General features: G+C 41.7%; 1 protein-coding gene across 3 annotated transcripts; it reads left to right on the top strand.

Annotated features, from left to right (window-relative positions):
- Window positions 1-26,558, top strand: LOC111234360 (gamma-aminobutyric acid receptor subunit alpha-1-like). 3 transcript variants are annotated; one of them, XM_022762401.1, is made up of 10 exons: window positions 1-100; window positions 2,572-2,677; window positions 6,738-6,850; window positions 7,950-8,017; window positions 9,603-9,823; window positions 10,879-10,961; window positions 12,164-12,307; window positions 13,271-13,423; window positions 24,116-24,318; window positions 25,102-26,558. In XM_022762401.1, the coding sequence occupies exons 2-10, from the start codon at window positions 2,598-2,600 to the stop codon at window positions 25,420-25,422; spliced, it is 1,386 nt and encodes a 461-aa protein (XP_022618122.1). In that variant the 5' UTR covers window positions 1-100; window positions 2,572-2,597; the 3' UTR covers window positions 25,423-26,558. The 3 variants fall into 3 exon arrangements, with proteins under 3 accessions (XP_022618122.1, XP_022618121.1, XP_022618124.1); XM_022762400.1 differs by having other exon boundaries at window positions 1-159; XM_022762403.1 differs by lacking the exon at window positions 1-100 and adding an exon at window positions 926-988.
- The last annotated feature ends 553 nt before the right edge of the window (window positions 26,559-27,111 follow it).

Here is a 27,111-nt window from a genome sequence, read left to right as displayed (position 1 = left end):
CTCAGTCTGGAGTGGCGCGGCTGTAGCAGCAGAATATTTGGGCTGTAAACAGAGACACAGTGCTGTTGTCTCGATGCGAAACGTGGGCTTTTAGGAGACGGTGAGTGATTCGAGGAGGATTTTATTGCAGAGAGAGGCTCGTCTCATCAGTGGAAGCTGGTGAGGGAACACGATTTTATTACAAAAAAAACATTTTTTGGAGGTGCCTTTTCCCTGCTTGTGTGCGCGCGTATCCGAGCCGTGTAATCCGTTCGTGTTTAATTCTCGGTTGTTTTTTCTTTTGCTTCATCGTAAGTACTCACTGTGCGTTTTATGACTGCTACTCTTCTCCATAAGATGCCCTAGCTGATTTGGTCGCGAGTCGAGTCTTTTTTGATTTATGTCAATTTTATCTCCTTGGAAAATCATCACGTATAGGAGTCGGGGAGAGAGACAGAGAAAGCGCGATGGGGGGAAAACAAGGGATCCCAGTTGAAAATGTAAGAGGATTTTTATTTAGCAGCCACTGAAAAGAGATTAGGGCGACAGCAGTGGAAGTTAAATTGTGCTGCATATAAAATGGGCGGGCTAGTCTTTATATTAGGTTGGTACAGCCTATTCTAAAATAAAATGGTCTGCGCTTGGACACAGCCTGTGTGCCATGCGCTTTAATTACAGGCAGATTGAGGAGCTAAAACATATATTTTGGATAGAGACCCTGCTACACAGTCCAGATTTGTTAGTTTAGTAGAACATTTTTTTTTTTTTTTTTTTTTTTTTTTTTTTTTGTTGCTGACAGACTGAGAGAGTTCAACTCACTACAGCACCACCAATGAACAGTGAGAGAGACCTGCGCATATCGTCAGCAGCCGCTTCTCCAGCCTCAAGCTAAAATTCGTCAGATCTGAGATCACAGAGGATTTTTCTCATTCAGTCCGGCTAGAAAAGATATTCACAAAAGTTTGAGGATATAGGCAGCGGACACCGAATATACCCAGAGTCATCTGCTGTAAGTGATTTTCTCCCATTTTTTATCGCCTTTTTTATCAGGCAGAAGAAGGAAGGGGAGAGGGGAGTAAACGCTCGGATTTAGAAGGGATGGTTTGTGTTGCTGGACACCGCTAGAATCGAAGACGACTTTTATTTGGGAGAAGGGGGGGAGTTTGCCGTCGAAATTAAGACCGTTTAAGCGGTATTTTATGGCAAACCGGAGCCGTTTGATGTCTTTAACGGGAAGCAGTCTGGCTTCAGCACCACGGACAGCGCTCCGAATGAAACAGCATCAACGCACATTTGCTTAATTACTCCGCCACGCACGAATTGGATCGCCATGCATGTATTTAGAGCAGCCTTGCGGGGATGCCAGTTGCATGCTAAATTCCTACCAGGCTCGAACATATTCCACGTACTGTAGAGGAGAGGGTGACATTTCCTCTGAATAACTTAGAAAGTGTGCTTGTGCGGGATTTTCTCCTCCATTCGCTAATCTGCATCATCCCCGCTTTATCAAATCCTTGTCAAGCAAAGGATTTATTTTGATTTTGATTTTATTTTAACTGAGCATTGTTTGTCCCCACCGACTCCCATCCGCTCACAGTGCACCTTGGAGCATCACAAGCAAGTAACAGGGGTATTGTCTTCTATGTGGCAGAATTTTGTGATCGTTCGTGAAATACTGGTTTAGCGCTTAATATATATATATATATATATATATATATATATATAGAAGTATTTGGTCCTGTCGTGGACACATCGATTATGCTTTCAAAAAAATGGGCTGAGAATTTGAGCATTGTGTTTTGCATGCACAATAGCGCAGACTATTGCTTACATACTTTATGACCCGGCTGACATCATAGCTTGATGATTAAGGAGGAAGCAAATGCTCTTATTTTAGGGGATTTGGTTTGATATTGCGGTACCGCCGCGGTTTCACATTGCAGGGTATTAGAGGAGGCTGTGTACAGGTGCTACAAGCTCACACAGGGTGTTATGTGGTCGATGATGTGATGCCTTGTTATTTCTTCTTAATTATTATGCGCTACAGCTGCGGCCATACCATATGCGTGTGCACTGAGTGTCAGTTATGAAAGTCGTATTTACACTAGCTCTCTTTCTCGTCAACCCAACGCCGAGGAGCTATTTAAATTCGGTTACCCCTACATAGTTAGGGTGTAGAATATGTCTCCATCAACGTGACAGCTAATTCAAAAATGATGATGTAAAAATCTTTGAGGGTAGGCTATATATGCGTGTGTCAAGTGGCATGTGATGGCCCAATGCATGAGGCAAGGCCATTTGGTTTGATTCATGTGCTGTCAGTGAATCTGTGAGAAATGTGAACAGCCACGACTGAAAACCTCACATAAAGCATCTCTATAGGAACAAGGTCTCCCTCAGAGCCTTGACCCCCCACCCCCACCCCCTCCACCCCCTATGTTGGCTGTTGTTGTTTTAGCACATCTACATGTTTACTAACAACTTGATGTGATGAAATGTTGGGTTAATGGTGGATCACTGGCTCCTAAGACTTGGTGTAATGATGTTCATTCTCTCTCTCTCTCTCTCTCTCCCTCTCTTTTTGACCTCCAGCAGTGAAAGGTCCTCATATTGCAACTATGTGTGGACGGAGCAGGACGGCCTTTCTGTGTCTGTGGGCTTGCTTGCTTGTCGCCAACAGCGTACTGGGTGGGAAGAGGTAAGAACAAACTTTAATTTCCCAAATGCATATCTACCTGGGTATTACACTGCATAATTCTAAATGTATGGAATCTGCACATATCATGCACACTGTTCATATAACTGCGTTCTGAGCCTTACGCAGAGTTTGAGACGATTCTAAGTGTTGCCTACATGATCAAGGTATTATTGGGACAGTGTGATTGCGCCTGGTGACATTTGTGGGAGAACATGTGAAGACCACACTGCATTGGGCAAAATATTAAAATGCAGTTGTCTGAGGACAGATATCTTTTTATGCTGGTCTCAGTGCTTGCTAAATGGTCAGCTGGCTAAAACATGTCAGTAAAATCAGTCAGTCAGTCAGTCAGCCAAGGAGGCAACCAGTGGTACAACTGCCGGGATGGTATTCTGTGTTCTTGCCTATTGCTTGGTTTATTGGGTTACATTCTTACAGAGCGTATTCAATGTGATTGTAACTGGGGCATCCCCACAGGACACCTCCATGCCTATAATTGCATAGCGGTAATAAGAACTGCAATACAGAGAGAGGAGATGAGGAGCCAAAATAGCCACTATCCACATTACTATGGCGTTACACTTTTTTTGGTTCGCTAGCCTTGTGGGACAACATCTAATGTTCACAGTCTTCAGTCCTGGGCTGCGTACAGTAGATGATGCGCGTGGCACCGTGATATTTGGCACAGATTCGTGCACGTTTTTGACAGTGGCTGCGGGGATGGTAGGGTCGATGTACAGACACTCTTCTCAATGTCGACACCGGTGTGTCAGATGTCACCAAAGCAGAAGCAAAGAGACAAGAGAGAGGGAGAAGGTGGAGGATTGGATTTGAAACGACACCAATAAGATCCACTGTCATGTGACTGCAACTGCATTAACTCCAACATGATTCAAACGCTCGGCAGCCAGTCATGTGCAGCATACCTCAAAACACCATAATCTGACTCCACTCCTTGGATTACATAAACACGCAGATCAGTTAAAACATTCACAATTACAAGTAAGACAACAACACCAAAAGCAGAATCCTTTAACTGCATGAGATCATCTGAGCTCTCGTCCCACCGTGGTTCTCCTGGAGAATCCTGGAGAGACCGAGGGGATTGGGCTTTTCTGCTCGGTTGAATAATTCAGTGGCACTGTCACAGACAGTTGTCTTCAGTGGCAATGTCTTGAGATGGTCCAGCTTGCTTCTCTCTCTCTGTGACAACAGCTACGCCACAAAAACACACATCCACACAGTACACAGCGCATGTTTCAGCTCACACGTCCCGAGCACGCGCACGACGCAGATGGAACGTGTCCCATTTTAAACGTATGATGCACTGCGCCACGTCATGATTGCACACTGATTTGATCTAATTGATTAATAGCAGCTTATAGGTTTGAGATGTACTGACGAGCAAGTGCAGGGTCTGGTTTACTGAGTGTGATGCTGCTGCACGTTGAGCACATCAGAGAAAATGTAAAAGTACTGATTACTTTACTGTGGAACTGTCACCGCAAAGTGCAAAGCAATTATCACCCAAAGATTTACTGTATAATCCGGTTCCCTTCTTGAAGTCAGACGCAGAATCACATACGCATACATACTGTACACACACACCTTGGGGGGAATTCAACAAGACACGGTAATCAGGAAGACCAAGCACACTGCTACAGTATGTTGCCAATGAGAGAAATTGCCTTATAATTAGATATCCGAGTGACGAGAGAGAGAGAGAGTGAGGGAGAGAGCGAGAGAAAGAAAGAGATGGAGAGAGAGAGAGAGAGACATTGGCAGAGTGAGTGTGAACGGCACTGTTGCTGTTCAGATGACCTGTAGATGGGGATGGTGTACAATGTTTTATGAGGAAGTGGCCCCTGGCTGATAAACATGTGTATTCTTCCACAGCACCTATTTCTTCTCCATTTTCTTTTCTTTTCTGGGGCATGCACCCCTAACCCCCCCACCCCCCTCCCACCACCACCACCACCACCATCTTAAAAATGATATGTGCAGTATTATTCAATGTATTCCTGTCCGTAAAAAGAACTCATCCACAACTATCTTGAACAGAGGTGATATAAAGCAGAGTATCAGTCAAGAAAAGCAAAAACTGTGCCAACAATTTCCACCATTACTTGAACTAATTAATGACTTATTTCCTTCTATTACTTTAAATTATTGGTGAACTTGAAAGAGCTAAGGGACATGTTGGCTTGTTTTCTGTGTTGGTGGAGGCTATAACAAGATGACCGTAACCCTTGGGGCAGACCAAAAGCTTTTTCAGTGTCTTGCTATGATCTGGCAAATGGGAAATGCCTAAATAAATGTTATATTAAGAAAGGAGGAAAAAAGTAGGTTGTGTTTTATTTTAGGCTCAGCTGACGTCCCATGGATGCAATTTTGCTTCCTGTATTTATACATAATTGGCGTCCCAGACCTGAACAAAACAGATTAATTATAGTTTTGAATTTGACTATTTCCAAAGCTGTTACCTCTGAGACTGACGCAAAACAAAATTGCTCATCACAGTTTCTACAGTTCCATTGCTTTTCAGAGTTTTTTTCCTTTTTTTTTTTTTTTTAGTGGCTAGTCCCACAGTTCTGAATGTTTCACTTAACAGCATCCTCCCCTTTTCTCAACCTCGCTTTTCCGCCTTTTATCTCCCCCTCCTTCATCTCTGTTATCTCCATTTTTTTTGTGCCTCTTCTTTGTCTTTTCTTTCGAGCTTTTCTCGCATGTTTCTCCAGACTCCACTCTCCCGCCTGCCTGCCATCCCTCCTACTTTTCCCTCAGTCCCGTTCCAGGTCCCTGCTAACTAATCTTGATGACCTCTCCCTCTCCTTGGAGCCATTCAGCTTGCAGAGCTTGTTTCCAAACACTTGCTGTTTATTTAGCATGCAATCAAGCCAAACGCTATTGGCTGTAAAAAAGAAAGAAAAAAAAAGAGAGAGAGAAAGAGGATGATTGCTGAGCGGCGTACAATGCATTGTTAAGACTTTCATCGGGGTATTATCAGCGTTATCACACATGCAAACATATGCATGAATATGTATACAGGCTTGCGTATGTGCACACACCCTGAGCCTACAGTACATGCATGCATTGATTGAGGTATGCAAATACACACACGCACGCACGCACACACACACACACACACACACACACACACGCATGCACACGCACGCACGCACGCATGTGCACACACACACACACACACACACACACACACACACTCTCTCTCTCTCTCTCTCTCTCTCTCTCTCTCTAAACATTCCTGTCATATGTTGCCCTTATCATACACAGCATAATTAGGGGCGGTATTCCTGATTATGAGTGTGTTGAATTATTAATGTGTGGAGATGCTGCAAACTCTGCTGCTCTCACAATCCGGCATTGCTCTGAGCATTTTGTTTCATGTTGTTCAAACAGCACATTCAGCAAGGCCTTTGTGGTCTAAAAGACCGTATTAAGGTATAAATAATGTATTATGATTTCTCTATTCTTTCCCTATGAGATTATTTCTATGTGTGGGGGTGTGTACGTGTGTGTGTGCGTGTGTACCCACATGTGTTCTCTGCACGCCCGGATTTACACCCCAGCGATGAACATAACTTAAACACTTAGAAAACACGCTGTTACTGAAATAAAGGTTTTCCAAATGGATAATATGGGATAACTTGGTCTCCTGGGATATTTTCTTTTCCAGTCCATGTCTGAACAATCACTTGCTTATTTATCTCATATCAATATGGCCGCCTAAAACCTCATGGTCACACACTGTGAATTGTAAATTGGCAACAACAACAAAGTGCGTCAGTGTCATAAAAGATCTGACAGACTTTTCTTGTCCATTTTTTTTTTCCCCACAATGTGATTCATGATATGACATTCTGTGCTGCCCGTGCACTTCAACAGAGATGTCTTGCTAACTACAGAGTAGAGCTTTTTTATTGTTTTGTTTTGTTTTTGATATATGATTCATAATCAGTTTTTTCTTACTCTTTTGGCAGTTTTGACTGTGGTTTTGGATTCTAGCTGTGACTTTAAATCTTCTCCTTTGCTTTGCCAGCTCTGGGCAGAACGGCATGACAGATGAACAGAAAGATAACACTACAGTGTTCACCAAGATCTTAGACAGCCTTCTGGATGGCTATGACAATCGCCTCAGGCCAGGACTTGGAGGTCAGTAAACCCAAGTCATTGAATGTATTTTCTTTCTCATGGTGACTGTTTGACTCTTCTTTTTTTTCTTTTTTTTTTTTTTCAAATATGCAAATGTGATGCAAAAGACTCCAACAAATAGCTTACTATCCACATGGCTACATGGAATGATATCCATATGACTAAATCTTATGGAGGTGGGTTTGCTTTCAGTGTCAGAAATCTGTGTGACAGTTAAAAAAAAAAAAAGAGTTGTAGACTCATTCTTCACCTGCTGTTTTTGTGAAACAATGAATTGTCATAAAGCCAGTAGTTGTAATGTATGTGTGGGCAGCAAATCTCTGCTCTCAACTGTCCATTGTTAAAGAGAGAAACAAAATGGCTGGGAGACTTGGAGGCATACACAGAAATGGAAAGTGAGAGAAACGGATAAAGGCAAAGAAACGGAGAGTAAAAGTGAAAAGAGAAGGGGGGAGATAACGTGAGAATTGGTGTGTGAAGGACACCGAGGATCGCGCAGTGTGATGCAGCAGGCATCAAACAGACAGGCGAATAAAACCTGGCCTGCTACGAGTTCAGCAGCCGAGGGGAAGAAATTATGGATTATGATGGGTATCATTCATAAATCATGCTGTCATATTTCAGTTTGAGAATCACAAGGAATGAACCCTCTCTCCCACACACACACACACACACACACACACACACATACATACATACACACACACACTGCCAGCGCTATCCCTTCCAAATGAATCCCCAGTGGACCCATTTTGGCTATCAGTATTATGGGACCAGAGTGGCATATTTTCAGTAACACAGCAATGCGCGAATTTATTAAGAGATTGAACCACTGTCCGGGTAATGGAGCTGACACTGAAACCAATACTAGCAGAAATGGTTATCGACATCCAAAATGGGGCATTTTTATGGTGTTGTTTTGTTTTTTTATTTCCAATGTGTGTGTGTGTGTGTGTGTGTGTGTGGATGTGTCTAAGTGTTAAAAATAATGCTGAATGGATGCGATGCTATAGCCAGGTGGTTTTTACATTAACAGGTAGTTAGGAGCTAATGAATGCCACTGATAGTCACTCACTCTGGCAATTTCCTGCTTCAACAGAGCGTGTAACTGAAGTCAAGACTGACATTTTCGTGACTAGTATTGGGCCAGTTTCGGACCATGACATGGTAAGACTCTTCGCCTCTGTAAATGTCACTCCCACCCTCACCCCTCTCTCCTAACCTCCCTGGCTCATAAGACAGGGGTCTCGAAAGCTGTAAAATATTTATTTAATTTGATTCATTCCATTAAATACTGATGTGTTAATAAAACTGTCACATGTGCGAAATGTATTTTCTGGCGCACGGTTCGTAAGCCCACTCTACATAAACGCCACCCCTGCTTGTAAATGTAACTGCATGCGACTTTTATGTGTATGTTGAAATATGACATGACCCCCGCCCCCCACCCAAGTTTTGTTTATTTGTTGCAGAATGCTTAAAACAGCGTCAAATATGTGTCGTGTAAGGAGTATTAATTTTTCAGAACTATCCACATGTTGTCTACACTGAAAAATCTGGAGCTAGGAAACGTGTGAATATTGAGGTTTAATACATCACATCATCACTTTCATGTCTTCTTTAAAGTCTTCTACAATATGATACCTTAAAAAAAAATAAAAAAAAAGCTGCAGGCTCTTCAAAAGTGAGCATCTGATCTTTACTCCGTGCACTGGAAACCAATTAAACTCATCCAAATGTCTCACTGCCTCTCTTTTACCACTTGGAATTAAAAAAAAAAAAAAGACTCCTGGTATGTGCACGTGAAGTGTGTGTACTCTACCTGACATAATGTCAGTTAATTGCACTGGCCGACATGCAAGCCAGGACTGTTTTGCTGCTGTGTCTAGGCCAGAAGGAAGAGCTGAAGAACATTTTCTCCATCTCTCAGCCTTTCCCCAACCTCTACCATTACCTTGAAGCTCTGTTTCAGCTCAAACTAATTATCTTACGCGGGTCGAGTGGAAAGAAGGGGGGAATGAGAACAAAAAACAGGCTGCACAGTAATTTTTACTGGCTCCCTTTACTCTGCTGGGCAGTCATGTGGAACCATTAAAATATGCTCTCAGCTAAAGTCATAAGCTGCCTTCAAAATGAAATGTCCTCCTAATTTTGTGGCCAGCGCTTCCTTTTTTTGTGTCCGGTGTAATTTAGATTACCGAGCAAAGAAGTTTCCCCAAAGATAAATGCTAACAATAGTCATTTTTAGCCCTTACTTAACAATGCAATACCAAATGACCAAATACCAAATGATCCTCCATTTGCATATAGCGCATTAAACTGACCAGACCATAATTATGTAAATAATAAAATGCAAGAAAATGGAAATGCACTCACTCATACTGTATTACTATGTAAATAAAAAAAGACCAATCACTGTACTCTAACAATGGAGGCATTCTTTTACAAAAGATACCAGCCAGAAAACCATGCACCTCCATCCACCAGATCCTCCCTGCCTAGGCCTTTAACATGGAGAGACAGTTACCAGCAGGGAAACTAGGCCAAGAGTACCATACGAAAGTCAGAGTGACACAAGGAAGAAAAAAGGAAAATGTAAGAACACAAAAAGGGTGGAAAGGAAAAATAAGGTTGGATTAGTCAGCAGATAAAGGTAGAAAACTGCTACAAGGTGGGGGTCCGACTTTCTATCTTTTTTTTTTCCCTCCTTCCTTATTTGACTTTTTCTCTGCTTCTCACCATCCACCTGTAGGAGTACACCATTGATGTCTTCTTCAGACAGAGCTGGAAGGATGAAAGACTAAAGTTCAAAGGCCCCATGGCCGTGCTGCGTCTCAACAACCTGATGGCCAGCAAGATCTGGACTCCTGATACCTTCTTCCACAATGGCAAGAAGTCGGTGGCCCACAACATGACCATGCCAAACAAGCTGCTGCGAATTACAGAGGAAGGCACGCTGCTGTATACCATGAGGTAGGCTGCCATGTTCTACCACTCCGGCGAGATAAAGGATTTTCGAATGAGCGGGAGATTAAAATCTTTTTGAACTTACAGGAAAGCAGAGACCTTGTGTCATTTTGATATCGGCGCACATAATTCGTTGAAGGGGAAGAAGGGCTGTGGTTTTACTGGATCTACATTATCTGAAAGATAAATTACCAACTTTATCTTTTAAATGAAGTTCCACCAATCTATGTTGCATTTTCTAGGTGACCATTCTGAAGTGTATTGCCTCTGCAGTGTAGAAGAAGTTTCACTTCACTACTAGATTTATACTTATATCTATATATACTTTACTTTAGAGATTACGGTCAGCCATTTATAAGTCTTGTGTATCACATATTGTACATTTCTATTACAATTAGTCATTTTTCCATTGTAGTGTTCACCAGGAAAAAATAAAGTGTTTTATCCCGTAATGATTAATCACTGTGCGGATGCTACCTGACGGTCGAGAGCAGGAAGATAAGGTGCGCGACCAGCTGAGCTGAGTTTAGAGCTACGCGTGCAGCGCCTCAGAAGCCTTCAGCGCCGGGGCGGGTAAATAAGAGACAGTGCTTAAAGACAGAACAAAAACCTTCATGCACACCACAGAGTGAGGCCAGTGCGAGATGTCTAAGGCAAGGATCGTAAAACATTTGTTTTAGCATGTTTACTAGCAGGGGGAGGGGGTAGCTGGCGGAGCCCATATTGCTGTCACAGATGAGCGAGATGAGGGATGGATGGGAGATTAGTGTGTCACGGGTGGCCTGACACGCTGTTTTTCATCAAGCTGTCAGGAAATAGAAACCCACAGTTCAGGGGAAAGGAGCGCTTCTGTTGGTTTGGAGAAAAAAGTAGCTGTAAGTTTGAATTTGACTGTATCTGGTGCTGAGAGACCAGAAATAATAGTACATCACATGGTCCTGGTGGCTCACTGTTCACATGCTTGTTTGCATGTTTTTTTAATTCATTATCCTTGGTGCCAGTTTTTTTTTTTTTTTTTTTTTTTTTTAATTCACTGTCCATACCTGTGTGAATCTCTCTAGGCTTACAGTGAGAGCAGAATGCCCCATGCACCTGGAAGACTTCCCTATGGATGCCCATGCTTGTCCACTGAAGTTTGGCAGCTGTAAGTGGCCTCATACACAATCCTACATACATGCACATCAATGCACAGGAACACACCACACACACACACACACACACGTGCCCCTCTGACACGCTGTCACTACCTCATCCAACTGGAAGCGTGACCCCAGCACCAGCCCCTGATAAGGAATGACAGTGTGGTAACAGCTGTTCTCCCAGAGGAGCTGTCCTCCAAGGCCCCTCTGGTCCCCTCCCATTCAACCCTGCCAGGCCCTGCAAGACCCGGCAAGACCCTGGCAGGCGTGCAGCACACAGACCTGTGTTTATCCACGGCAGCACTCTCTGTAATATTTCCAGAGCATCACACCAGCTGCTCACCGCTGACAGCTACCCCTACCCTGCATCATCCTTGAGAAGACATAACAAGAGATAGAGTGATGGAGGGTGGGGACGAGAATAGAGAGAGGAGAGGAAAAAACTACAGGGGAGAGCGAGAAAGAAAAACACAGCAAAATGCGAAACGGAGACGTGAACGTCACCGTGTCTCTGTGCCATCCTTCAGACAGCTGCACAGCGTGAGTGAGAGGACCGAGCCTCAACCCCCTTTAAATTGAACTCACTCCCTAAATATTTCAGTGATGAGCTCTCTTCCTTATGCTGCAGTCTGCAGTCGAGCCATCCTTTTCCTCTGCAGTGGTCGAGCCACACCGCAGCTTTGACAGGTTGGGTGGCCGGAGGGAAGGAAAGACTGACTTGGCTGTTTTAAGGTCATGTTGTGCTGTTGGGATGTTGTTTGTTTGTTTTCCCTGTAAGCTGAGGAATGACACGGCGTGGCATGACGTTGCAATCACGTGATCAAATGAGAAAACGTTTGACAAGAAACAACAAAAAAATATGTGAAAAGATGATTAGATAAAACAGAGGGGATGAGTCTAGCAGACGCCTCTAACAAGGTGAAAGAAAGGGATGATGTGCTTAAATGGCAAATGAGACAAGACAGGTAGAACTTGGATGAGAGCGGAGTAGACGAGATGAGAGACAACAAGATGAGACAAAATGAGATGAGGGAAGACAAAAATTGAGGAGTTTAGTGGAAGACCTAATTCCAGATTTGTCTCTCTTTTTTTTTTCACCTGGCATCCCTCAGCAGCTCCAAAAATACAACCTTCCAGGCAGTACATGACGAGAGACAACCAGCAGCAAAATAATTTATAACTTTTCACTCTGTTTCGTCCTCGCCAGATGCCTACACTCGAGCGGAAGTGGTGTACGTGTGGACCAGAGGGGCTGCCCAGTCTGTGGTGGTGGCAGAGGATGGCTCCAGATTAAACCAGTATGATCTGATGGGGCAGAGTGTGGATTCCGGTGTGGTGCAGTCCAGCACAGGTAGGCTTCAGTTTGGTTCCCATGGGCTCTCAATTATAGAGTTTACTGTGATATAAAGAAATGTTTTGAAAGGGGTGGTTTTGCATTTTGAATTCAACAATGTTAACACTGCATTACCTAATCGAGGCAGCTTGGAAAGATTTGAGCTCGGTACATTACATAGTCCTCCTAATTGTTCGAAAAATAAATAAATAAATAAAATAAAAAATCCTCAGTCTCACTCATCATTCATCACTGCACAAATGAATGGTTTGGAACTGCAAATTTTGACAACCGCATCAGTTCATCTGCCTCATCGGTGGCATTGGTTTGTTGCTTTACAAATGACAGGCTATGTCCCAGATTCATTATTTCCCTACTGGCCATTATGTCTTTTTTTCCTCCTCCTCTCTTTGGTCCATTGATACTGGCAAAAATTAGTGACAGCATAAAATGGGTGACCTGTTTGCAGTGACGCTCGCTGCAGGCAGAGAGTAACGTTTAAGACAGCCCTATGCCCCAATCCACGCTTTGCTTTACTAGCAAGCTCCCAAGACACTATATCAACCGAGCTTGATCGAATAAGCTATCTTGATACACAAATGCATCACTTTATTACTATATTTTTATTTGTTGCATTAATTAATGGCTCTGTAAAACCTCAAAATCAACATATTGTTATAGTAAGATTAAACCCCCAGTGCTGTCCTTGTGACTGTCGTATCCCCTCTGAGACTGGGCCTGAATGCACTGATGAAATGGATCATGCCTGGGTATTGAGTTTGTTGACAAATGACACCCATAACTGCGCTGATAAATCTCAACGACAATAAAACCAGAGGCCCAAACACAACGAACCATTTAGAAAAAAACACTTCACGCCGAAGGGAGAGGTACAATAGATGTCTTAAATGTATATTTTAAAAGGTATAAAGGGTATGTGTGAATTCATTTCTCACTTTCTGACTTGTTTGCTGACCACAGGAGAGTACGTTGTGATGACAACCCACTTCCACCTGAAGAGGAAAATCGGTTACTTTGTGATCCAGACATATTTACCTTGCATCATGACTGTCATCCTCTCCCAAGTGTCTTTCTGGCTCAACAGAGAGTCCGTCCCTGCCAGGACTGTCTTTGGTGAGTCGTCTGCTCTCCTCTCTTCTCTTCTCAACAGCTATGGGCAGAGAAATGAACCCATCACCACAAGGTTTCACATCTGTTCTTGGAAAATCAATGTGGAATATACACTCAACTGGCAGTTAATTATGTAGTTAAAAGTAATGTCAGTCTTATACAACAGTCCTGCAATGAATGCTACCTTCATGAGGGTTATAATGTTCAGTTTTTTTTATTAAAACTGCCAACTGAGTGTATGATGATGAAACATCAGGCTCTCATTCATAACTATAGTGATTTTGAGCAAGACATAAAACATAATGGGCTGCTTAAAAATGCTGGTTGGATATAATAAAATGAGAGAAAAATGGACCAAATACATAATGCACCCTCTTCATGCCATAATTATGCCACAATATGACATTATGTAGTGATTATACTCAAAATAGCTGTTCTGTTTTCGATAGTGATGTAATCATCTAACATCTGCCGAATAACAGAAAAGATTGAGTTATATAATTTTTTTTATCGTAAGTATGGAATGTTTTAAAAATATATTACATCGTGATTTGAAGGCTGTGTAACGCATTATTATGTGATTATCATTGGTTAACATGCTAATGAGGTGGTATTACAATACATTGTTCTCTATGTACATGGAGTCATAAATGGTTATAAAATGGTGTCAGGGTGTATTTGGATTTTTGATCTAAAGATAAAGGACTGTGAGACACTGATTGAATTTCAAAATGAAATACCCTGGAAACTTGGCTTTGGATTGAGCAGAAGCAACTGTGATACAGTGCAGTGACCCTGGAGTGCAGCTCTTTTTTGTCCTGCCTAAAAGATTTCCATAAGTGTTTATGATGTTGGTATTTGCTACAGTGTGAAAAAGACAATTTAATTTTGTTATACAAGAAAAGTCTTCAGTGTTGAGGAGCCTGCTTCTGTAAAACTGGTTGAGGTCGTCGGGTCCGTCACCTCATGATAGTGTATAGTGTGTTGAGTGAGTTAGATGATTTTCTGATTAACAAAGAAAAAGCAAAGAGTGTGATGGTTTGCTTGACATTACTGGAGAACGATTCTCTGATACGGACAAAGAAAAAATTCAAGGTTAAACATTTTGGGAAATGCTTTAATTTTCTTTTTTAGATGAGAGTTAGATGAGAGATTACCCTAACATAGCATTGTGGACTAGAAGCAGCGGGAAACTGCTAGCCTGGCTCTGACCAAAGTTCAAAACTGCCAACACCTCTACATCTTACTAATTAACATGTTGTATCTCATTTTTGTGATGTAGACAATGAGAAATGAAAATAGGGGCAATATGCTGTAAAAATGTCTTTGCAAACTTTGCCGGGCACAGTGACTTCGTGGTGTCTCTGCTGGTTGCTGGGCAACCTCACAGTGATGAGAGAGGGGTATTGATCTTCTCTTCTAAGTCTCTGCAAGACAGCTAAGAAGCTTATTTTGCAAAAATGTCAAACTATTCCTTTAAAGGATATTAAATGTTTGCAACAATTGCACATTCAGTCCAAACTTTATTGTGCAATATTTTTATTTCGTTCTGTCTCTGCACTGATGATGTGAACAGGAGCTTTAATCAGTTGTGGCTGGCTGCAGTGGAATTTCAAGCACAGGGCTCAGTGTGAATTGAGATTTACGTGCTCTGAATGTGTGTCTACAAGTGTGTGTGTTTGTGCCCGCCTGTGTGTGATGTGTTTGTCACTGTGTGTCTATCTGTGTGTGTTTGTGTGTGTGTGTGTACACGGATTGGCCTGTGTGTGTTGGGTGCATGTGTCTGGGCATGTGTACATGAGTCTTTGTACGTGTCTGTGTGAGTGTGTATCTGGTGTGTATCTGTCTGTCTGTCACACTAAGGTCTTACATAATACCGCCCAAAAGGAAAGCTTTTGCTAGTCTGCAGCATGCTCAGTAGCAGCAAAGCACAGCAGCAGGCAGAATGTCCTTGAATTACCTCACCCTACACTCTTTCTTCTTCTTTTTCCTCTCTCTCTCCTTCTCTCTCTCTCTGTCTCGTTCTCTCTTTCTCTCTCTAGCTAAATATCTATCTCTCCATCTCTCTCTCTCTCCTCTCATTCTTCTCATGGATGTCAGTGTCTCCCCTGGCCCACGACTTAAAGAGCTTTCCCTGAAACGTTATACAGGCACCAGATTTTGCAGCTCTGCAGTCTCCAGCAGGTTTTTCTACTCTTCCTGCAATGTTTTGGTGTCTGTTTGTATGAGTTGTGAGTGTCTTCTCGTGTATGTGTGTGTGTGTGTGTGTGTGTGTGTATGTACCACAGCTTGCTACCTGCGGTGCTTGTCACGTGTCGAGGGGAAATGAGGATGGCCTAGATTAGGTTCAAACAACTATCTAGGGCATGTGTGTGTCCCTCATGCTATCATTGCTGGTTCTGCTTCACAAGATTACATGTGCGCGTGCGCGCGCACACAAGCATGCATACACACACACACGCACGCACGCACGCACACACACACACACACACACACACACACACACACACACACACACACACACACACACACACACACACACACACACACACACACACACACACAGTTGAATAACCACATGTACATGCTTTGCGATGCTGCAACTACCCAGTATACTAGGTAGGTCATTCATGTGATTAATATGCATCATCTGAGACAGCAGATGAATGAGCCTGTTCTTCAAAGAGGTTACAATGTCAATACCGCTGTAAATGAATCATTAAAAAGACATAGCAGACAATCAGGATCTTTCATTGCCATCTTAATCCTTTGACTATCATCTATGTCAAAGATTTATGTGGTATATCAAACCATCGTACATGTGTCTATCACCATTAGGATGAAAGGCTACTCTGAGCCGTCTTGCCACAGAAGCTCCGATATTGCTTATATGCAGTATGTCTTAATTTTGATGAATCATGTGCAAGATGCAACTTAAATAATGCATTAATAATGTGTTGCTTGTTCAAAGCTGTACGCAGGGGGAAATGTGTCTCAGCACTTCTGGTTCCACTTGTCTTGCTGTGACTTAGCATCGCTGCATTCACTGATTATTTTGAGAGCTGCACTTGTAAATCGTGCTTTGGACATTCAGTGACATCAGTGACGTCAGAATTTTTGAGACAGGCAGCTGATGGCTTGGCAGGGACACAAATAGCTTTTGATGTACTGTAGTTGTAGGGCCCTTTCAGAAATGCACCTCATCATGTGATTGTAATAATACAGCCTGTGTCATGTCTGAATAATGTCTGAATAATGTCTGACCTAGTGACATTTCCAACACAGCACTATAGAGTCTAAATTGAATGCAGTCGCGTTAACCAAAAGGCTACCGTTGAACACACAGAGAGATAATAATAATAAATAAATGCACATACTGTTTCACCTTATCACTTAATTATTACCTCTTATGCACACAAAGAAAATAAAATTGGTTTAATAATCCACGCAAGCAAAATGAAAACCAGACCAGCACGGCCTCCTTCTATTTTCCATGAGTGTCATCTGCATGGATCAATGAATAAATATCCTGCAAATGGAACTTAATGAAGAGTCCCAACCTAACGTCGTGTCATCCAGTGCTTGTGGTCGTCGGTCAGTCTAAAGCAATTTCATTATGGGGACTCACTGTGAGAAATAGGAAAAAACATCACTCATGCTAGTCATTAAGGTAAAATAAGTTTCAAAATGACTTATTCCATGTAATTAAAGGACCCTAGGAGTAAAAAAAAAACCTAAAATAAAATATGGTGATTTTAATATTATATTTACTGTGGGACACCTGCAGACACCTATTCACAGATTGGTTTCTCCTTGTTTTTATTTCATGACAGAATCACAATGTATCAAACCACGCACCCACACTACGAATAAACGGGGACCCACTGTAATACTATAGATGTTCTCTTATTACTACCGATGTGATCAGCTTTATGTTCCCAACACAGACATCAAACGCTGACACGGAAGCCCCATTAACATGAACAAACGCAGCACTGAAAACACTCTTTAAATTACATTATGTGACTATGAAACACAGCCTCTGCACTAAATCTCTTTCCTAAAGCCTGCCCTGTAGATGAATAGGCAATTTGAAAACACAGCAGTGGGTAGAGTTATCTTATTTATCATTGTGCCGATTAAGAGGCTGATTAGTTTATAGCTAGTTCGGTGTAGTGGAAAACTGTTGGCAATTTATTTATTTGCAGTCCAAATGAAAAGCAAAACAGGAAACAGCCAGTGATGGTGCTGATATGGTGCTCTCTCTCACTCTTACTCCCTCCCACTCACTCTACACCCCCCCCCCCCCCCCCCCCCCCCCCCCCCCCTCTGTCTCTAAGCTGACAGGGACAGCAGTGCTCAGAAGATTAGCTCACTTCCCTCTCCCCTCTTTAAGAGCGATTGGCTGGGTATTTATTGGTTCTCCCATGATGCTGTTTAATGTATCTGCTCATCAAGGAATAACACCTTGTGTGTGTGTGTGTGTGTGTGTGTGTGGGGGGGGGGGGGGTAGGGGCATGTTTGTGTGTGTGTCAAAAGTGTGCCTGTGTGCCGCTGGGGTTTGTTTGTGTATGTACACAAATGTGAGCGCGTGTATGAGTCAGTGCCTGCGTTTCTTCGCTACATGTGCACATGCTAATTGTGAGCCAGTGGGTGCTCATAAATTCATGATTACTAGCTGACAACACTGTAGGCAGTGCTGCTATGTACTGTGTGTTTGTGTGTGTGTGTTCATGTGTGTGCCACAAATCTCACAGCTGCGGTGCCGGCACAGCCATTTAACTCACCTGCCAATCAACATGTCAATTTATTTCTCCATTTATGTAAATCAAAGGTGACGTAGTGATGCTGAAGGCTATGTGTTTCTGAGTCAGCCCCAGCTCAACCCCCCCAGTCCCTCCCCCACCCCTGAGGCTTCAGTTATTGATAAGGCATGAATAAATGAGTAGCCTGGGCACAGAGGAGAGATGTTGATAGACATCCAACAAAGACATCTTCACTCCTGGGACTGGTTGAGGGAAAATAAAAAGTTGTTTGACAATTCCCTACACAACACTCGTGCTCATTCATCAACAGTCTTTGGAGGATACAACACTCGTATGCTCACTAATTTATTAGTGTACGATCCATCTGATCAGCTACATGTTCCTTTAACAGCACAAATACTAAAAATGATATGTACAAGCAGGCGACCCTGTCTTCTAAAAATACAATTAAAGACATCTTATTTCCATCAGCATTTTGGATCTTTGTTTTTAACATAATGATGAAACACTTATATTGATCTTGAACTGTTCAATGCCGACACAAATCACTCATACTGAGTGGAACTTTGTGTATTTCATTTATTTTTTCTTCAGTATTAATTACAAGCAGCCACAACTTATCATATATATGGGCGGCCCAGAGCACATGGTTTAAGGTTTGGGATAGAGACGGATGGCGCTCATGGTGGAGTATTGAAAAACAGTCAATACTGACTTGAAGTTCAAAATGGAACATGCTGAACCGCACTCTCTCCTCACTACCTTTCCCCTTCGGCCAATAAGTGTTTGTCTCACATGTCAAAGTCGTAATGTTGCACCCCGCATGCATGTCCTCCCTCCAACCTCCGTGCAGTCAAAGCTTATTTTAAAATTTGCGTCATCCACATTTGGAGATCCAGTTGACGCTGGAAAGAAAACAAGTTTAACTACAGGTGTCTGTCTTAAGCGTCTTTTAAAAGCTCCCTCAAAGGCTCGAGCAGAGGAATTTCGTCTTTGCAGATGTGTATTGTCTGTACCGTCCTTGTTCAGGTGCATCATGATGCGTGCAACCTTAACAGTTTATAAAGACAGCTCATTGACAGCCTAGCTACAGGGTGTAAGTCACACAACAACAAAAAAAAACAAAAAACTATGTATTCTTTGAGTGAGCGAGCGTCCCACTTCACAATGTACTTTTGACCTCATCCCACATTTTGATTGTCATGTTTTATTGGTTGCCTACTCAGTCAAAACATTGTCAGAGGCAAATTTCTGTCTGGAACCAGGGAGCGTGAGAGTAGAGGGAGAGAGGGAGAGAGAGAGAGAGAGAGAGAGAGAGAGAGAGAGAGAGAGAGAGAGAGAGGGAGAGACAGCACAGCCATTTTCCTGTAGGCTCACTCCCCCCCACCAACATTTGTCTGTGGTTTGGCTGTGATCCAGGGGCTAAGCAGCACATTTTACTCACTGGATTGAGATTGGTCAGATCAGCTGAAGCCTGTCACGGAAGGGATGTCAATCAAAGTGCCAAAGTTGGAACCAGCACAGGAAACAATTCATCATCAGAAAGATCAATAATATCAATAACAATAAAGAATGACTTTGCACCTTATGCTGAAAAATTGTTTGACCTTAAAGGACAAATAAATTTGAGCTGAAAGAGCCTCTTATTTTATTTTTAGCTATGTCTGGAGCAATTTATTTTCTTATCTGCAGCCTTACAGAGGCAGACTGATTACCCTGAAAGAAATTAGATCAAAACCTATTAAACAAAGTGGACATTTTTTCTGTCCCACATTCTCCAACACTGCACATTTGGACTGTTTACCTACATGCAGTCATATCAAACTTTCCCTTGCCTGAGGCACCAATGATCACCCCACCACCCTGAAACTGTCTGCCTCACCTTGTCATTCATCACCTTAAATCTCTAATTTAGTTTCCTCAAATTCGTTTTCTCGCACCATCATTCTCAATATTTTGAGGTTTTTTTTTTTTTCTTCTCCCCATTACCTTGTACCGTATGTGTGTATTTGAAAGTGAGTCTGCAAACAGAGGCAAAAATCTTGTTAGAAGATATGTATCATATAAATCAAGTGTCACTGCTTGTGCACACTGAGCTAAATTGAGTGGAAGGGACTCTCCAGAATTGAGTTACTCCACTATTAATCCAGTTAGAACTTTCCAGATCAGTGACTTTGTTCATTAACAGCCTTCAAAGCCTCCAGTCTATTAGTTACAACATGTCAAATGGAGTCATTTAAAACCAGCTCTGGAGTCATGTTCTAATGAGTCAACTTTCGAGTGTTCTAAATGATTCCTAAGGAGGGCCCGTCACTGAGCAGACACATGAGGGGAATCGTTCTGGCTGACCACCTTGTTAGCACAAGCATACACACACCTTTTATGCACACATACCTGCGGATGATTGTGAACAAACACACACACACAAACCGCACACACATTTGTGTATGCACAAAAAAGCAAACCAACACTTAGTGGAAATTTTTAGAAAGAGATTTTTTTTTAGAGAAAATGTTTTTTTTTTTCTTTTTCCTTTTTTTCTCTTGTGGTATTAAGACGCTAGAGGAGTTGGAAGACTTGTTTCCATGACAACAGAGCGTGTCAAACACTGTAAAGTATATACGATTCCAAGCATTGGGGCGCTTTTGTGAGGACTTGTGTAATACCCAGTGGTGCTGCCTTCATCCTCCCCCACAAAATTAACTGATTTACTGGCGAATGGAATACCTGACAGATTGACACCACTACGCTGCCACCCATCTCTCCATCCACATTGCTTTACCATCTTTCATCTTCTTCCTTCTAATGCGCCCCACGTGCATCAGTAGGCCGTCATCCTCCGCCCACATATGTATTTATATTATCTAGTTCCTAGTTCTCCGTAACGGCTGTCCCTTTCAATGCTTATTCATCCTCAATCCCCTCCATGTTGCCTCTGTAGCGCTCAGCACAGAGGCAATGAATGTGAGGTGTCGCTCTTTTGTGCTCCAGCACCTGCTGAGGCCATAAGTAGACACGGTTGCTGGCAAAATCACTTTACACTGGCCGTTCTCCAATGGAGAGTGTTCTGGCACCCACCTCCTAAGCGGTGACACCTTGATGTTAATGTTGCACTCCACTGGAAATCTCAAGACCTTGTTCTCAAACTTAAAGTGGCTATTAACTCTTCACTTGTCATGGATTTTTTTTTTTTTTTTTGCAGGATCTGGTTTTTTACTCCTTGAAAAGGAAAACAAATGACACATCTTGTCACTGAGGATAACACTGATGTTTTGCTGACAAGCAACATACATTTCCTCAAAGTGTAATTCAGCTGGTACAAATGAGCTGTACATGAACATAATTCTGAGTTGACAATCTGGTATGAATACTTGACTAAGCATCACTTAATATTTCCATATCTCCTGCTGCCATGCATTCCCATAACAATGCATCAACAAACCATTCAATGCCCTACTTAGCAGTGGGTGAGGTGCAGAACATGGTTCATGTGTGGCTTTTATGGCATCACACAGCAGCATTAATATACTTACAGTAGCTTAAAAATGGCTATTGTGCGTTACATCTCGGCGTGTGGATTTAATGGTGGCCACCTTTATTCTTCATACTCTCCCTCTCCATCTGCGTACATCGTTTCAGGCAGCTGAGCTGTGTCCCACGTCAAATTGGAATTGAACACTGACAATTTCAATGCGAAGCTGTCGTTTGTTTTTTCGTTTGTTCACGCTGTTTTCGTGCCAAGTGCAGACGATGAGGCAGGTGTTACTCTTGATTATTCCCATATGTCCGTTTTCATCCAGTTAAACTCACCCTCTACCCTCCATTTTTATTAAAGCAATGCAAATTTCAACAATACGTTATTTCAGAATAAATAACTTTGACCTACTTATTTGTTCTTCCCCGTGTAGCCATAATGAACACCAGAAATGTATGACAAAGCGCCCGGTGTAGGCTACCTGCTATACGGATACAGGAAATCCACCAGAGGCGTTTCCTTCTGTTATGGCTAATGACAAATCATTCATTTAGCTCTGACTAATGAGAACATAATAATCGTCCTTTATGCTTCATGTGACAGCACCAGAGCCAGCAATGCCAAAATCATGTGAAAAGGGAGTGGGAGGATGAGGAGTCTGTGATTCATCTCTTAACACTTCATCAGAACTGAGAAGGAAGAAGAAGAATTCATTATTCTGAAGGGAAACAGTAACGTTTCAATAATAAGAACACTAGTCAATATATTGTAATCCAATGCAAAAACTAACTTTTTAAGCTTTTTTTTTTCTCTAGAGGCTGTGAGAGAAAACAAGAGTCATTTTGTCAGCGATTTTGCAGAGAAAATAGAACATGATCACCTTGTGGCAACCATTTTTTTTCTTGCTAATGCTAGTCCCCTTTCTTTAGCATATGTCATTATGACAACTTGTGAACTGTCTTTGTAGATTTGTAAATAAACTTAAAGGCGATGGTCTGTAAATCAGAAAGGCAGCTATGAAAAGGAGTCATATTAAGTTAAGCAGAAAATTAATATCGGCTTCATTTAGCCTCTTTTAGAGGCTGGAGAGCCGGTGCAGGAACCAATCAGTCACAAACAAACTACAGAACTGAGGAACTATCAAGTGAGGGAAAGTCTTAAACAAAGATCATAACAATGTCAACCGAACACAAAATTACATTGTCAAAGAGGAACAGTGGTAATAAACAGATCCTCACCAGTACTGACTGAAAGATCACTGTGTAACCGCTTAAAGGGACAAACTATGACCCCCGTAACCTACAACAATTGTTATGGGGTCTGACACAGTCTTTGCAAATACTGAACAATATTCCTCACAGAGGTCGCTTTTATTCCAGTATTCTGTTCACTGTCCCTGTTGTTTTGTTAATAATGTCGCCTCATTTGTCATATTTAATCAAAATGAGATTCTCTTTCCCTTTCTTAAGTATCATTTTCAGTTTGCTTGACTGGATAGTTCAAAGTTTAGAAGTTTACTCAGAATTGAGGAACAACCACTCAGACGAGAAGTTTGAAATAAATCAAGAGGATTTAAAGAAGTGGATGAGATCACATTTCTGTTGGTCTTTCGAGCATGACAGTGTGTGTATGTGGGGGTATCATGGTTGTACGTAAACATCCCTCTCCACATACAGCATGCGTGTGGGAGGGTCCTCTCTGCATATTTTATAGTTTCCCGTTCAAGCCAGCTGTTCTTCACCGCCCTTCATCACAGCCCAGGCTGAATGGGTGGATTGTTTGCTCCTTGAGCTGATGTTGTTTGGTGTGTAAACATCTGCAGCGGCCTGTTCTGTGATGAGCACCGCGTTGTTTGATATGCTCTGACCCAGTTCCTCTGCTTCTCCATGCAGAGTCTTAGCTTTCGGCAGCTAATGTTGTAGTTTAGTGATTTCATTTTCCAGGGCTGACAAGCGCTCCTTACATGAGGACAAAAACGCGAATAATGTGTTGCACAGCATCGGTCAGATTTAGAGAGAAAGTCTATCTTTCCTGCTTTTAATCAGCAGCAGTATCTCTGAGGCCAACTGTGTCTTTCAGCTGCATCTGTAGACATCCCTACTGTTCTGATTCGATTAAAAGCACAAGACTGTATCATCTGCTCATATGGATTCATGTGAATCAACTGTATGCTCATTTGATTTACGCATATAAGAGGAACTTGCCATGCACAATATGATGCCCCTTAACTAAAGTCCACTGTAGCACATATTTCAAATGTACAGGTCCCTGCTTTACGTTAGCTTAACAACAAACAATAAATTCACTTTCATGCCATTCATGCCAATGACTCTATTTGATACAGAGTATTAACATACTTCACATATCTTGTTTTGTGGTAACCAAAAAGAGTAATGATAGCGACTACATGATCTAAGAATTACATATTGATGTTGTCTGTGTATCTCCCTGCAGGAGTGACCACTGTCCTGACCATGACCACACTCAGTATCAGTGCCAGGAACTCTCTCCCTAAAGTGGCCTACGCCACAGCTATGGATTGGTTCATCGCTGTCTGCTATGCATTCGTCTTCTCCGCCCTGATTGAGTTTGCTACAGTCAACTACTTCACCAAGAGGGGTTACGCCTGGGATGGAAAAAGTGTGGTACCAGAGAAGGTATTTGAAGCCCCCCCCCCCTTTTTTTTTTATTTTATAATTGCTTACTTACTCCTAAGGAGTCCTTACAATGATATAAAAATAGAGAAAACAGACCAAGGCTCTTATATAATGTGGCTTGTAAGGTGATGATATGGAACACGACTGCACAAAATGCAGAATGGCAAGGCAAATTCATGTTTTCCAGGAAATGGAAAGACTCTTATTCAGACCAGACACCAGAAAATAACATTTAAAAAAAAAAAAGACATATATGGGTTTCTGTTTCAAAATATTATTCATTTTGCAACGGGACGGTTTACACTTAACTACCAAGGGAGCAAGACCAGGCAGGGAACATTAGTTGTTGTCGCCAGCTCATCTCATAGAAAATGCAATTTGAGTAACATGACATGAACATTAATAGTTTAGTGTTCATCTTGTGCTTTCTGCTCCACTTGTCTCTATGCCGCAGTTAGCAGCACAGTACTCTGTAATCTGCAGCTGTTTTTGATATAAATACAGCCCAATATTCATTCTTAGACTGCTGAGTTTAATGCTTCTATTTGGGAATATGTAGATGTGAGGAATTAATATTTCTCAACTTGATTTCCATATTTTTTTCTGGATGTTCACCAGGCTGCTGGATCACACATTCACACCAGTAATTGTGTCAGAGATACAAAATGCAGCTTTAAACAAGTATTGTGCACAGTAATATACTGTATGTCACAGTCAGAGCTTTGATGATACGTGTAACCTGAACTCTTTATCCTTTTTTACTTTCCATAAAAACAAAATCAGCAAAAGAAGAAGAAGGAGTCCCTCCTCAAGAAGAACAACACTACAGCCTACCCAGCTGCCACTGCTACAGCCTTCGCCCCCAATATTGCCAGGGACCCTGGATTGGCCACTATTGCCAAAAGCGCACCACCACCCCCAACTGAGCCCAAGGAGGAGCCAAAGCCCAAGCCTCCAGAGGCCAAGAAAACCTTTAACAGTGTGAGCAAGATAGACAGGATTGCCAGAATAGCCTTCCCTCTGCTCTTTGGAACCTTTAACCTGGTCTACTGGGCAACCTACTTGAATAAGAAGCCCAAACTGCAGGGGGTCAATCCACACTAATCCATGTTTCATTCCTTTTAAATTATACCTGTAATTATTTCATTTTCTTTCTTATTCCTCCTTAGAAAAAAAAGAAGAAAAAAAGGTGTTTATTTTCAGACAAACATGGTGTCCATGCTGGTTTGAATTCCCAGTTGTTGCATTGCTTCTATGTTTACCTAAATTTTGAAGATTTTGAAAAAACTAAATAGAGAAAAAAAGAACGATAACAATATGGACTTTTGGAAGGGTGTTGTTCAGGTCTGGGATGATGCTATTAAGAAAATGCTAATATAAATATATAGCCAAGAGAATGCTATTCTACAACTGCACATAGCCCAAACTTGTTAAGGGGCTTTTGTTTCTATGTTTGCTTTCTTGTTTTTATTTATTTGGTTTTTTTTAATTTTTTTAATTTTATTATATTTTATTCAAACATGGTATCACAGACACGGTAAAAGGCACTTGTGTATATGCATGGGCAAGACATCTTATTATTTATGTTTATTTATTTAAAAAAAAAAAAAAACAGATCAACATTGACTGATGGCTTAGTTCATTTGATATCATCAGCAAAATGCTAAACGCTCAGTCTCTGTCAAAATATGTTCCATTCTCTGTAGATGTTTTATGAGATTAATTATGTCATTCTTCAAAATATGTTAGGGTTTCTGCAATAGCAATAAAACATGTCTCAGTGGACACACCATTTATTTAGGGGTCAAAAAAAATATACAAAAATCCAATCATCTCTGTGCTCAGCATTGAAAATATTAATTTCCTTTCACAGCATTGTAAATATTATCAAGTGTTAGAGATGTCAATATTATGTTTAAGCTTTGCAAAATGTAACTAAAAGGGTATGTTTATTGAATACATGGAAAAGTAAACTTTTTTTCCATTTATTTTTGTTTTTGTTTATGATACTTTCTACAAAAAGAGTATATACTGGTCTAATTCACGCTTAAGTGACTGTTTCTCACCAAGTTAGCATTCCATTCAAAGCTGCTTTCACAACGAAGTCAAAATATTGTTTAATTGTGTGTTTGTGTACACACTGACGGCAACAACAGCAACAACAACAACAACATCAACCGTGTAAACTGAGATTGACTAGTTATGAGTAAGAATGTAAAAAAAAAAAAAAAAAATCATCTCAAATCCTGGTGTGCATTTTACATCTAGAATTAAAACATTCTTATTTACATATTTCGTTTGTTTTTGTTGTTTTGTTTTTTTTGTTTTTTTTTTTTTTTTTTTAGAGCGTTTGATTATTCATGATGGGGCCTCGTTTGCCAAAACCGCCATTTATAGCAAAGTACGGTTAGCATCACTTAAAGAGGGGTGGGGCACATTGAGAAGGAGGAGAAGTGCCTTTTTCCAACTTCAGAGTTGAAGCTGTGATGGCTATTACTTTGTTGATTGATGGCGCGTCTGTATTTTCCATCCCACTGTGTCCCCCAACCTTGTTTGCCATAGTCCCCATCTCCCTTCAGCTGAAAATTGAGACATAACACTCAGAAAGTACCAGCTACACTGCCTTCAGTATCACATGCCCGTTTGGACTCATTTGTTGCTGCTTGTTGGTGAGCAACAGCGAGAGACAGGGACAGAGACAGAAAGAGACAAAGAGAGGAAGGAGACGTTGAGTTGAAGTGGCACTGTAATCTTACTTTAGCCGGCGCTGTGTTTCGCACAGAGGACTTGTCT

This window comes from Seriola dumerili, unplaced genomic scaffold, assembly GCF_002260705.1.
Source record: "Seriola dumerili isolate Sdu_G_001 unplaced genomic scaffold, Sdu_1.0 BDQW01000449.1, whole genome shotgun sequence".
Taxonomy (NCBI): Eukaryota; Metazoa; Chordata; class Actinopteri; order Carangiformes; family Carangidae; genus Seriola; species Seriola dumerili.
This window is presented reverse-complemented; position numbering and strand designations above follow the sequence as displayed.